Raw genomic sequence first — 13,949 nt, 5'->3', positions numbered from 1 at the left:
AAGCTTGCCTTTATACTACGAGGTATTTCAATAATTTCATACCTAAATTCAAAACATACTTTTCAATGGTATTGGAGTAATTCATGTAAAACATATATGAGTAATGGTTATCAAATGATATGACTCTTTAGATAACTGAAATTAAAAGGAACTTGTAGTCTGGAAAAGAAGTATTTATACATGAAAAATAATTTGCTTGTTACTTTCAGTTGCTCCTGAATATGTACAAAGTGATTTGGTGTCAAGCACCAGTTCAGGCAAGATGCCTTCTCAAGCAATCAAAACTGACCAATCACCTCAAAGAGGAACAGAGCAGGGGGCGGGGCCTTTGGATTCAACTGTCCAATCAGCTGAGGGGTTGGAGACTGTGGATTCAAACACCCAATCAGAAGGAGCAGCCACCAAAGGGGTGGAGCCTGTGGTTTCAACTGTCCAATCAGAGGGAACAACTGATAAAGGGGTGGAGCCTGTTGTTGGTTTGACCTGCCAATCAGAGGGAACAACTGAAAAAGGGGCGGAGCCTGTGCAATCGACAATCCAGTCAGTAGAGAGACCAACCAGTAAGGAAGTGGAGCCTGAAGAGATTGACAGTTTGGTCAACAGGCTGATTTCAGAAGTTGTCCTGACCGTTCCCAAACACAGGTTCGTTCATTTCTCTAAACTTGATGTACAGTGGGTATCAAAAAAAATGCAAACAATATATAGTAGAATGCCAGTAGTAGAATGGGTTGCCAACATACATGTAGATAATATAGGTATGGTTGGAAAGATGCGCCTAAAAATGTTTATCATGTCAACATGTTTACAAACTGATAGCAAGAAAGTGGTTAGATTTGTGTTTGTCGGCCAGGCGAATATCCACACACAGGCAATTAGGCAATTTGTCTTTATGCTTAAAATTGAAAACTTGGTCCCATGGTCAATTTGACCTCTCTTGGAAAAGTACTCATAACTCTGTCAAAACTTATCAGATTGGGACGTTTGATGTCTTATTTTAAAGTGGAAAGGCATATCTTTCAAACCATACCTATATTATCTATGTTGATTACACATTCTACGTCTGGCATTCCGTTATATTTTGTTTGCATTTTTTTTTGATACACACTGTATATGGCGAGCTGATATCAGCTGAAAATGTTGGCAGGGGTATTGGCAAAACATTTGTTTTTAATGCATATTTGCCCTGAACAAGGCTATGAGCCTCTCCAGATACTTTAAGAGAAACTAGAAAGAAGAGTAGGCACTCAGGAAAACTGAACGTAGGAATAAACATTCCTCTTGAAACAGGACAGATTATAGGTTGGAGGGAAACAAGCACCAGGCAAGGAACTCCAAAGAGATGCAGCACTTTGGCAAATGTTGTTGCAATATCCTTGTGTACTACATCTAGGTATTGCAACAATATTTGTATGACAACAGGCTTCAAGCGAAGTTTCTCTCTCCAACACTTAAATTGGAAAACATATTGTTTTGATTCCAACTGTAATTCTGTGCAGTTAATTTCATCCGTACTTTAAATGTTCGGCCATTGCAAAATTTTTAATGGTAAGTCCTGGCAAGCTAAAAGTCGAAACCAAATTTCAAAACCTGTTTCTATTGTTGATTTTCAGGACTTGTCTAGTTTACGACGCAGAAATGATGCAACACAGGACAGCTTTGTAAGTTTGATTTCATTTAAGCTACATATTGTTGGAAGCTAGAAACTCATAAAAACAATTCACAAACATGTAAACAATGTTCTTGTTCTGAAACATGTTGCTTACATGTTTTTAAACTCATGATTTAAAGGGAATATACAACATTTGCTTTCGCTGTAATTTTCAGACATGAATGGATTTGGGGGATTAGTATTTCATAGCAAATATTGTAACACTGACCTGTGTAAAGTTTTGTGTTCATAGATGTTGGAAAAACCAAGAAAAAATGTTGTTCTTGTAGTTTGGATCCCTGACCTCTCTTAAGATGAAACGGAGCAAATTATAGATGTTGGGGAATTGTAAGGTCAGGGAACCAGTCTAGCTGGCTTGCACCGATTGCAAACAAAGTGTGGACTTATAAAATTTGGTAAATTTGAGGCAGTATTTGAAGACAAAAAAACACTTTTTTTCCAACGATGGTTGGCCGGTCATGGTTGGCAAATTCCGGGCAGAGCATACTGTTCGAAACGTTGAGTCCCTCCGGTTCTTTTCAGAACCACACATACTCACAAAAGAGATTAATTCACATGGTGCTACTGCAAACTTATCTTGTCTGAAATTCCACGTTGCTTAAAATTGTGACCACACCAGGTGCCACGATTTTACAGGATGCTTTAGACTGTCTTTCACTAACAGTCAAGTAAGGTATTTCATAATAATTTGGTAGTTCTGTTTTTTGACGTTTGCAAATGTTGTATGTTGCCTTTAAAAAGAAAGTGTGAATTTTTTTCGTTGACCTTTCAGCAACCATCCAGAAAGGCCAGAGAGGATTTCTCGCATCTTCTCCAAGCATGAGAAAATGGGACTTGTCCAGAGGTGTCTTCGAGTAGAGGTAATGGAAAAAATCAGGAATCTTTAAATAATACAAGAAAAACGGGAAACTTTTTACCCCCAGCCAATATCGCTGGTTGTATACAGAAACAGCATGTCATTCCGCTATAAACATTAACTTGCATAGCAGCCCTGTCCACATTTCTCTGCTTATTTTGTCTTGGGCTTGATAAAACTTTTGAATCCGAAAAGTTCTCTTTCAAATTGTCACCAGATTTGTAACAAAGTGCTCCAACCCTCCATCAAAACAAGTAATGCTGATAATTGAAATTTTACCCATTTTTTAATACTTTTTTTTTTCAGTCTAGGAGAGCAACAACAGAAGAATTGCATTGGTGTCACAGGTAGGCTAATTTTTCATTTTTCCAAACAAACTGACTTCTTACAAAAATAATTTTTATGTAGAGTTCTTCAGTAGCTGGAAGTCTAAACTACTATTTATCATTGCACTTGCTTGCAAAACAAAACGTTGTTATATTGCAATTCTTTCGCAGAAAACAAACAATCTCTGGTACTTTATTATAAACATAGGCCCAAAAAAGTTTGGGGAAAAAATGAAGGAATTGTCAGTTGTAAAGGAAAGCAAAACTCCAAAAAACAAGTGCGAGTACACAATAAGCTCCGGCCGTCTTGCATGAAAGTCTTGCATGAAATCCTTGCATGAAATCTATGGAAACGATCCCTGCCAGAGCTTAAAAACGTGACACCAAAAAATGCGACGCTTATGGAACATATGGAACACCATACTTCAGAAGTATACCTAGATTTTATAGCGATTTGTGATAAATACCATGTGACTATAACATTACTGCACATATTTTGCCTCCATTTACAGACTTTTCATAAACATCTTATCCCAATTGTTATAAATTGTATTTAATTGATTTTGTGTACTTTTTTTTGAAAACTAAAATTTGGTAGTTATATTTTGTGGGAAACTTATGGGGCTTATTTTGGTCAATTTTTCGGAGACAGACATGTGCAAAATAAGCGCGCATGCGCATCGATCAAAACAAAATGGCTGTTCCGAAAACCGTCAGCAAGAGTGCATTTCATGACTACGGCATGGTATTTGGTCAATTAGTCAATTATTTTTGGTCGATTTTCGGGAACAGACAGACAGGCAGACCGACCGACTGACCGACCGCCCACCAAGTGACATGTAGAAGCTCCTGTCAGAGCTTAAAAATATTCAAGGATCACCTAGAAAATCAGCTTTAGCAAAATGCTCTATCGTTTAACAAAATGATAACTAAACAACTTGAAAAGTACTGAAAAATCAACATTTTTGTTTTGTTTGCAATATCAGCCAGGTAACATATCTTATCATCTTTCTTGTTTTGTTTTCCGCCATGAAGTGCTGAGTACATCGAGAGACTTCAGGCCATGCAGGAGAACACATCCCGAGAGCTGTACAAGATGCAAGACGACTTTAATTCCATTTATCTCCATCAGGTAGCAAGCCATTCTATTGAATTAAAAGCATTGAAACTGAGTGCTGTTTTTAAAGCTATAGTCCATCATTTGCAGCTATCCAAAATGTAACTGACGTAATTAGTGTTGAAAAACATACTTGATTAAAAGATCGTAAGGGGACTAAACTCCCTGTGAAATTATGAAGGAACACAAACCCAGACTTGTGATCTAATTACTATCTTAATATGTTATCTCTGTGCTAATACGTCAATGACACCAGAAACTTTGCACCCTCTGCATTGCTAATTAATAATATATCTGGTCCTAATGCAAAGACTGTCATTTCATGGTAATAATCTTAAAGCTACAGTCCATCATTTGCAGCTATCCAAAAAGTAACTGACGTAATTATTGTTGAAAAACATACTTGATTAAAAGATCGTAAGGGGACTAAACTCCCTGTGAAATTATTCTTTCTGGCATGCTGTCATTTTGAAGAAATCAATGAAAGAAGGCCTTTCCAACGATGCGCCTAAAGACGCATTGTTGGAAATTCCATTAGTAGTTCGTTTTTGTATTCGGCGAAGCGTTGACACGTTGCACAGGCGCGGGCAGTTGCTATAATTCGTCGGTTCAGTGCGTGACATCACGTAGCTGCAATCGGCTCAGTGAGAACGTGTCTCGGACCCTGAAATCAAGCCCACTTTAAAACATGATTCAGCAACTTTTGATTTGAAATCAAGATCCTAGAATGTTATTTTTCTCGAAATTTACAGCTGAAGCTGAGCTGAAACTTCATCAAGTTAGTTGTTCAGCACCCTTCTTTAGATTTTGAGCTCGTGCCATATTTTCAATGGGGAGCACTGATAAAATCCTACAATCATGCACACTATATTAACTAATGCACCCTTCTTACGACCATTTATTTAGGGTGAGACCGTTCACATGTACGTCACATTCTTACATTTTGCTAGTGCAATTTTTATGCCCCGCGGCGAAGCCGAAGGGGCATACTGTTTCCGCCTTGTCCTTCCGTGGGTGGGTGGGTGGGTGGGTGACTACAAATTCGTATCCTTGTGGAGACACACACACAATAGGGAACAAAACATTGTAAAGGTCTCCACAGGGCAATTTCTATAGATGAATAGGTCTCCACAAGGTTTTCACGAAATAGATATATGGGTTTTACTCAAAAACTAGGAATTTCCAAGGTGGGTTGATCTGTCGCAAATGGAAGAGTTTTAGAAAAGGGATATTAAGTCCAAATTTCAGCCAAGGAAACTAATTCTGGTTAAAATAAGAGCATTTTGAAACTTCACTTTCAAAATTGAACACTTTACTACACGAGAACAAAGGAATGTCTCCACAAGGATACAAATTTGAGAATGGGTGGGTGTGTGGGTGTGTGTGTGGGTGAGCTTGTCTTACATACGCAGTGTGGACTTCCGAACAAAAGACGTCCACATAATGTAGGTAGCACCGACGTTGTGTGGACTTGCCCACGTCCACACAGTGTTTCCCCATTTCTGGAAAACAGGTTTAGAGGCATTTTTGGGTTAGGTTTATCTGTAGCAGAATGAAGAGAAACACTAAAGGGAATCATATAAAAAAAAATTGGGTTGAAAGAGTTTTCACAGTTTGAGAAAAATGAGTTTTTTCACTGGTTTTTCTTAACTACACGAAAGCAATGGAAAGTCCACACTAGTCATGTGAAACAAGTATGTGTGGGTGGGTGTGTGGGTGTGTGTGTCCGGACAAATCTTGTCAGCGCGATAACTTGAGAAATACTTTACATATGAACTTCAAATTTGGTTTGTGGATTGTCCTTGGTAATCCTAAGAAGCCTTTTGCATTTGGGGCCAAAAGGTCAAGGTCACAGTGGCAAAAACAAAAGAAATTTTGTCAGCGCGATAACTTGAGATATACTTTACATATGAACTTCAAATTTGGTTTGTGGATTGTCCTTGGCAATTCTAAGAAGCCTTTTGCATTTGGGGCCGAAAGGTCTAGGTTCAAGGTCACAGTGGCTGAAACAATAGAAATTTTGTCAGCGCGATAACTTGAGAAATACTTTACATATGAACTTCAAATTTGGTTTGTGGATTGTCCTTGGCAATTCTAAGAAGCCTTTTGCATTTGGGGCCGAAAGGTCAAGGGTCAAGGTCACAGTGGCTGAAACAATAGAAATTTTGTCAGCGCGATAACTTGAGATATACTTTACATATGAACTTCAAATTTGGTTTGTGGATTGTCCTTGGCAATCCTAAGGAGCCTATCGCATTGGGGGTCGAAAGGTCCAGGGTCAAGGTCACAGTGGCTAAAACAATAGAAATCTTGTATTTATTCTGAGATCATAGGGATTAGGGATTAATTCATATAAAACCTACAGAAGACACTAATGCTGTCAATGAACGCTCCATTTGACCAAGGTACATGTAATTTGATGTTAGAGTGGTGTTATGTCATGGAAACAGTCACGGTTGCGGGGCATTTGTGTTTGTAAACACACCTGACTTGTTTTTTTATGAAATTTATTTTTGGGGGTTAGAATAACTTTTTTTTGGAGGGGGGGCTAAAGCCCCCCCTTGCCTCGCCCCATAGAACCGCCACTGCAAATACCACCCTCCTATTGTGCCCGCCCTACTTTAAAAAGGCTTATTGTTTAGTACTACTATAGATCTTAATTTTTGATGAGTTTTGTCAAATCAACCCCAGTCTCAATGAATCTCAATGGTGACTGTGCCTTGCATCATGTTTCTCTGCAGAGTTCCTTTGACTGCGCCTCTCTAGCTGTGGGCTCAACACTGAATGTAGTTGACATGATTCTGTCCAATCAGGTAAGAAATGAATGTCATGTAATCTTAAAGGGAAGATACAACATTTGCAAACATCACAAAACAAAATTATCAAATTATCACGAAACACCTTACTGGATGGTTTGGGAATAATAGTCTAAAGTATCCTGTAAAATCGTGGCTCCTGGTGCGCTGACATTTTCAAGAAAAATTGTATTTTTTCCAATGCTGGTCGGCCGACCAGCGTTGGAGAAAACTGCTCCTAATTTTTCATAATTAGTTATTCCGCATTTTCTTTGCAATTTATAACACACCTGTGAAGGGGTACAAGCCTGCTAGACTGATTCTCTGACCTTACAATTCCCCAAAGTCTACAAATTGCTCCGTTTCATCTTAACTGGGGTCAGGGAACCAGACTACAAGAACATGATTGGTTTTCTTGGTTTTTCCAGCATCTACAAGCCCACAACATGAAACAAGTAATTTTAACAATATTTGCTATAACATACTAATCCTCCAAATCCATTTATTTCTGAAAATTGCAGCAAAAGCAGATGTTGTACATTCCCTTTAAGCCACTTTAAACACTCATTTCACAGACAATTGTGTTTAACAAGTTTTTTAATGACCTCTATTACAAATGTTTCTAGGATTGAGCCATTACCTTTGTGTTCCTACTCACAATATTTTCATATTTTACATTCATAATTGGGTCATTCCGTGTCAAATCAACACGCTTTTGGACCCGACCCTCACAGATTGAAACGATATTTGGTGTGATGATTGGCCTATATGAGAAACCCCCAGAACTGAATTTTTTTGAAAATTGACTCGTTAGTTTTTGCGATACGGGTCAACGAACTTTTGACTAATTAGCATGACCTCCGAACTTTAAATACTTGTATCTCAAAAACTATAGTGCCTACAAAGCCAAGTTGTACATCATATTAAAGTTCTTTGAATGGCCTCCATTTCATAAAATAAAACCAAAATCGTAGCATGAAGTGCAGAGAAAATACGTAACAAAATGACCTTTGACCTCGAATTACGAAAAACAATATGCTTCAAATTTTGTAATTTTTTTTCAACTGTTAGTTTATGATGTCAGCAACAATCTTAAAAAAAAATTGGGATGGGCGTTCTTAAAGTTTTTAAGTTATGATTTTTTGAAAAAAGCCTGTACATCAAAAAGTATGCATAATATTAAATGTACATGTACATGTTCATGTATATGTATACTTGTACTGTGTACATGTACATGTGCACATTTTACCTGTGCATCATGTTTGCCCTTTACAACCGCATAGTCTCAACTCATTAAGGGCAGAACAAAATTACTTATAAACAAGTCAGGTGTGTTTACAAACACAAATGCCCCGCAACCGTGACTGTTCCTTTGACATAACACCACTCTTTTAACATCAACTTACACGTACCTTGGTCACATGGAACGTTCATTGACAGCATTAGTGTCTTCTGTAGGTTATATATGAATTAATCCCTAATCCCTATGATCTCAGAATAAATACAAGATTTTTATTGTTTTAGCCACTGTGACCTTGACCCTTGACCTTTGGACCCCAATGTGATAAGCCTATTTGGATTACCAAGAACGATCCACAAACCAAATTTGAAGTTCACATGTAAAGTATTTCTCAAGTTATCGCGCTGACAAGATTTCTTTTGTTTTAGTCACTGGGACCTTGACCCTTGACCTTTCGGCCCCAAATGCAAAAGGGTTCTTAGGATTACCAACAACAATACACAAACCAAATTTGAAGTTCATATATTAAGTATTTCTCAAGTTATGGCGCTGACAAGATTTGTCCGGACACACACACACACCCACCCCGGTTTACGTTACATACCTTGTGTGGACATTCCTTTGTTTTCGTGTAGTTAAGAAAACTCGATACAAAAAATAACGTTACTTAAACTGTGAAAACTCTTTTAACCCATTTTTTTTCTATGATTCCCTATAGTGTTTCTCTTCATTCTGCTACCGATAAACCTAACCCAAAAATGCCTCTAAACCTGTTTTCCAGAAAGGGCAAAACGTTATGTGGACACGGCTTAGTCCACATAACGTTAACACAACCTGCATTATGTGGACATCTTTTGTTCACAAGTCCACATAGGGAATGTAAGACAAACTCACCCACACACACCCACCCACCCACGGAAGGACAAGGCGGAAACAGTATGCCCCTTCGGCTTCGCCGCGGGGCATAAAAATTTGTTATACCAGTCTACGTTACTTTCATTTTTCGCTCAACCAAAGTCTGTGTTGCAGTGTTCATCTTCCCGGCGGAGATCTTGTATACGCGTCCTGTTTCAGTGACCGGTTCCACTGCTGTTAATACATCCATGCCGTGAATTACAAGTGTGTCTGGTCGATAGGGGAACTTGAAAGATGGAGATGGCCCATGGGGATGAAGGAAACTCAGTTCCACTTCTTGGGATGCTGGAAGGATCTCCTGAACACATGCTAGCCACCAGTAACAGTCATACATCACTGTAACATACCCCTTGATATCTGCAAAATCAATACATGCAGTTTGTCCATGGACTTGGAGGCAAACTGGTTCCTCTCTTGAGTCTGAGGAGGAGGAAAAATCACGCACCTTAATATTGTCTTTAGACATCGGACAAAAACAGTGCAGCTTTTGTGTTCCTGGAATGGTACGTGCAATTTGGAACCTTTGCCTGAGAATAACCGCTTCATTCTTCATCTCCGCCGAGGAGATGAACACTGCAACACAGACTTTAGTTGAGCGAAAAATGAAAGTAATGTAGACCGGTATAACATATTTTTTATAAGTAGTTTTGTTCTGCCCTTATGTGTTGAGACTATGCGGTTGTAAAGGGCAAACATGATGCACAGGTAAAATGTGCACATGTACATATACACAGTACAAGTATACATACATGTACATGTACATGTACATTTAATATTATGCATACTTTTTGATGGACAGGCTTTCTTCAAAAAATCATAACTTAAAAACTTTAAGAACGCCCATCCCAATTTTTTTTTAAGATTGTTGCTGACATCATAAACTAACAGTTGAAAAAAAATTACAAAATTTGAAGCATATTGTTTTTCGTAATTCGAGGTCAAAGGTCATTTTGTTACGCATTTTCTCTGCACTTCATGCTACGATTTTGGTTTTATTTTATGAAATGGAGGCCATTCAAAGAACTTTAATATGATGTACAACTTGGCTTTGTAGGCACTATAGTTTTTGAGATACAAGTATTTAAAGTTCGGAGGTCATGCTAATTAGTCAAAAGTTCGTTGACCCGTATCTCAAAAACTAACGAGTCAATTTACAAAAAAATTCAGTTCTGGGGGTTTCTCATATAGGCCAATCATCACACCAAATATCGTTTCAATCTGTGAGGGTCGGGTCCAAAAGCGTGTTGATTTGACACGGAATGACCCAATTACCAAAGACAGTTTACCCATTCCTCTTGTTCGAGAGCCTATCGCGTGGCCGGTCTTAAACGGATGATAAAGACAGGCTGGCTGGTCTGAAACACTTTCAAGTGTCCATGAAATTTGGACTCCTATGAAATCCAGTGCCTTTTAACGTTGTATTGGTTGCACATTCACAATTCTCATGTAGGCATGCGCAATACTACCAGTGAGTCAGTATTCCATAGTCTGAAATCGCACGGCCACAGCTGCATTCTGTGCGACATCGCGCAGTGCTTGCGACGCGCGTGTCAATCTCCATAAAAGGAGTTGTTTACAACTTACTTGCGAGCTGCACACTCCATTATGGGCTTTTCTGAAAAGATTTAATAAAAGTGTTTTCTTTGTTCTTTCTTTTTCTAGGCTCGAAATGGTGTGGCCATAGTGAGGTGAGTTGAAAACTTGCTCTCTCTGAAATTATGGAAATCGTTAATTTTGCAACCTCCCTCACTTTTGGCAAAATTTAATTTTTTAGTAATTTAGTATTAGAAGCCATTACCGAGGCACTGTGCTCGTGTGTGCAGGTCTAATACACACACACTCAGTGGCCTTTCATCAGGAGGTTGTGGGTTTGAGTCCCATCCGAGTAAGCTTGTGAATATTTTAATCACAGGCCCTCCGAAAACACTGAATGTATAGTGTTTATGACTTTGACGTCAGTGAAGGGTAAGACTTAATATTGAATTTACCAATCGGGTTTTCATCTTACACCCACGCCTCACATTAAAAGATGTGTGCGATATGCGAGTGAGCACTCTGCCCCTCAGTAATGGCGGTTCCCAAGTGTCTAAATGATCGCAGGCCGAGTTTTCGAGATCGAGTGTGATTTTGTTACCGCCTGCGTGATTTCCATTATGATAATATATAGACTGGTTCCCAATTGTATATATACAAGTGCATTCCTAATGATAGTGGAGAGTCAGGAACCAGGGTATGCATAATTTCCATTATAATTTCCGATCGATCATGAAGGAACTGGGGCGGAAACCTGTGTGATTAATATGCATCATGTGACAATGATTTGTCGCGCTCAATCTCGAAAGAACCTGCAAGCGATCAAATTACACAGATATATATACTGCAGGTTTTGTTGTTCCTAAAGCAGAACATGAATTCGTATTCTGCCTGAGTCCCACAAGACCGGGGTCTAAAATCTCCTGAGGCTGAAGCTGGAGAGATATCTGCTCTTTCCAATCTTCTCCTTTTCCCACAAACAGCAAATCTTTGCTTCTCTTGTTGATTTTCAGACCACCGGGCCACCATGCAGAAGCCCACACTGCTATGGGGTTCTGCTTTTTCAACACTGTGGCACTAGCAGCACGATATGCCCAGCGCAAGTTTGGACTGAAAAGGTAAGGACAAATACAGAGTTAATGCATGATTGAAGACCACTAAGACAGTTGTGTTTTAAACCTTAGTTCCTGAATGGCCCCAAACCATCCTACCTGTCACTATCTTTACCACCCAAAACTATGGCAATTTTGCCTGTTACTCCTTGTACTGTACTGCCCCAAACTGCCCTGCCTTGTACTCCCTGTACTACCCCAAATTGCCCTGCCTGTTACTCCCTGTACTATCCCAAAACTGCCCTGCCTGTTACTCCCTGTAGTATCCCAAACTATCCTACCTGTCGCTCCCTGTACTACCCCAAACTGCCCTGCCTGTCACTCCCTGTACTACCCCAAAACTGCCCTGTACGCACTCCCTGTAGTATCCCAAACTGCCCTGCCTGTCACTCCCTGTACTACCCCAAACTGCCCTGCCTGTCACTCCCTGTACTACCCCAAACTGCCCTGCCTGTTACCCCCTGTACTACCCCAAACTGCCCTGTCTGTTACTCCCTGTACTACCCCAAACTGCCCTGCCTGTTACTCCCTGTACTACCCCAAACTGCCCTGCCTGTTACTCCCTGTACTACCCCAAACTGCCCTGCCTGTCACTCCCTGTAGTATCCCAAAACTGCCCTGCCTGTCACTCCCTGTACTACCCCAAACTGCCCTGCCTGTTACTCCCTGTACTACCCCAAACTGCCCTGCCTGTTACTCCCTGTACTACCCCAAACTGCCCTGCCTGTTACTCCCTCTACTGCCCCAAATTGCCCTGCCTGTCACTCTCTGTACTGCCCCAAACTGCCCTGCCTGTTACTCTCTGTACCACCCCAAACTGCCACTGTCTGTATCACTTGTCTCTTTATCCTGTGGTTATAGTAGCCCAATCCAAGAGAATTTATGAGAAGTTCCAGGCAATTAAACTGTCAAAATACGTACCAGCTGCCATCCAAATGTGATTAAGTTTTAAATTGGCCTTGACCTAGGCTGTCAAACTAATAACGTCTGGTCATCACTGGATCTGAGCGAGCTGTTGATTCCGGTTGGTCTGACATGTCTGATGTTCTCGTTGTTCAGACCCGCTACTTGTCCTGATGAATGCAAAGGAATATGTCTTAGTAAAATGAGATAAAACCTGAAAATGTAAACACCTTGACCCAAGGGGGGGGGGGCGGACCCCTCAACTTTTTCCATGATACCTTTGCACAAAAAATGTTCCCGACCCAAGCTTTCATGATGGTAAATTGTAAATTTTTCACATCTATACATTTATTGGCAGAAACCTGAAATAACTGACAAATAGCAATCCGACTTTTGTGACACTTTAGTAAGCCCAACTCGGAAATAAAAAGTATATATGTTGAGCAATAAGACAAAATACATTGTGATGTCAAAGAAAGTTCAGTTTTTTGTCTGACTATACATGTATGCAATTCTCAGAAATTGACCCCTGTAAGAATTCTCACCTGCCTGCTATATTACATCAAGTCCGTTCACCTGGGCAGTCTTGAAAGACAGGTGCCATCAAATCAGATTTATTCCTAATCCTGGGCACACTGTTAGGCAAATTTCATGTTAAAAATGCTCCAATGGCTGCATCGATACGTCTGGGTTAGCAATCATGATTCACCATTACATTCTAACCTAATGTCTTTTGTGAGGAGGAATTTAGTGAGTTCTTTTAAAGCTACAGTCCATCATTTGTAATTTGTGCATTTTGTTCGTTTGAAGCAACAAAAGTGCTCAAGATCTAAAGAAGGGTGCCGAACAACTAACCTGATAAAGTTTCAGCTCAGCTTTAGCTGTATATTTCGAGAAAACAGCATTCTAAGATCTCAATTTTAAATCAAAAGTTACTGAATCATGTTTTGAATTGCAGCTATATGCGACGTAGCGCACTGATCCGACGAATTATAACAACCGCGCGCGCGTGTGCGTCATTCCAATACTTGTGCGCGCTGCGCTGAATAACAAAACAAACTACTAATTTAAATTTTCCTACGGTGCTTCTTAAGAATCACCGTTGGAAATGCCTTCTTTCGTTGATTACTTCAAAATGACAGCTTCCCAGAAAGAATAATTTCACAGGGAGTTTAGTTCCCTTACTATCTTTCAACCAAGTTTGTTTTTCAAAAATAATTACGCCAGTTAGTTACTTTTCGGATGGCTGCAAATGATGGACTATAGCTTTAATTGGAATGAACTCTGGATTATTTCAGGGCACGACCTTGTAACATTTTTTGACCTCCGTACTCCACCATGGATCCTTGTTCTCTTCTGCGCAAGATAATGAAAATGAAATGTGAAAATGAAAGCCATCAAAGCGTTATATTTGCCCTTACCTTTACAAATAAAACTCACAGTTATAGTGTTATAGTATAACAAGCTGCCCCTTCCAAAAACA

General features: G+C 39.6%; 1 protein-coding gene across 3 annotated transcripts in view; it reads left to right on the top strand.

The window, feature by feature from the left end:
* Positions 1–13,949, top strand: part of LOC119726793 (histone deacetylase 6-like) — an 84,548-nt gene that overhangs the window by 29,335 nt on the left and 41,264 nt on the right. For all 3 annotated transcript variants that reach the window (XM_038198648.1, XM_038198650.1, XM_038198649.1), the window contains exons 18-25: positions 210–642; positions 1,611–1,658; positions 2,442–2,529; positions 2,832–2,872; positions 3,887–3,983; positions 6,710–6,781; positions 10,581–10,606; positions 11,465–11,569. In XM_038198648.1, the coding sequence (XP_038054576.1) occupies positions 210–642; positions 1,611–1,658; positions 2,442–2,529; positions 2,832–2,872; positions 3,887–3,983; positions 6,710–6,781; positions 10,581–10,606; positions 11,465–11,569 (910 nt within the window). The remainder of the gene's footprint in view (positions 1–209; positions 643–1,610; positions 1,659–2,441; positions 2,530–2,831; positions 2,873–3,886; positions 3,984–6,709; positions 6,782–10,580; positions 10,607–11,464; positions 11,570–13,949) is intronic.

Source organism: Patiria miniata, unplaced genomic scaffold, assembly GCF_015706575.1.
Source record: "Patiria miniata isolate m_02_andy unplaced genomic scaffold, ASM1570657v1 HiC_scaffold_2, whole genome shotgun sequence".
Classification (NCBI taxonomy): Eukaryota; Metazoa; Echinodermata; class Asteroidea; order Valvatida; family Asterinidae; genus Patiria; species Patiria miniata.
Note: the sequence above shows the minus strand (reverse complement) of the source record. Positions and strands in the feature narration are given on the sequence as shown.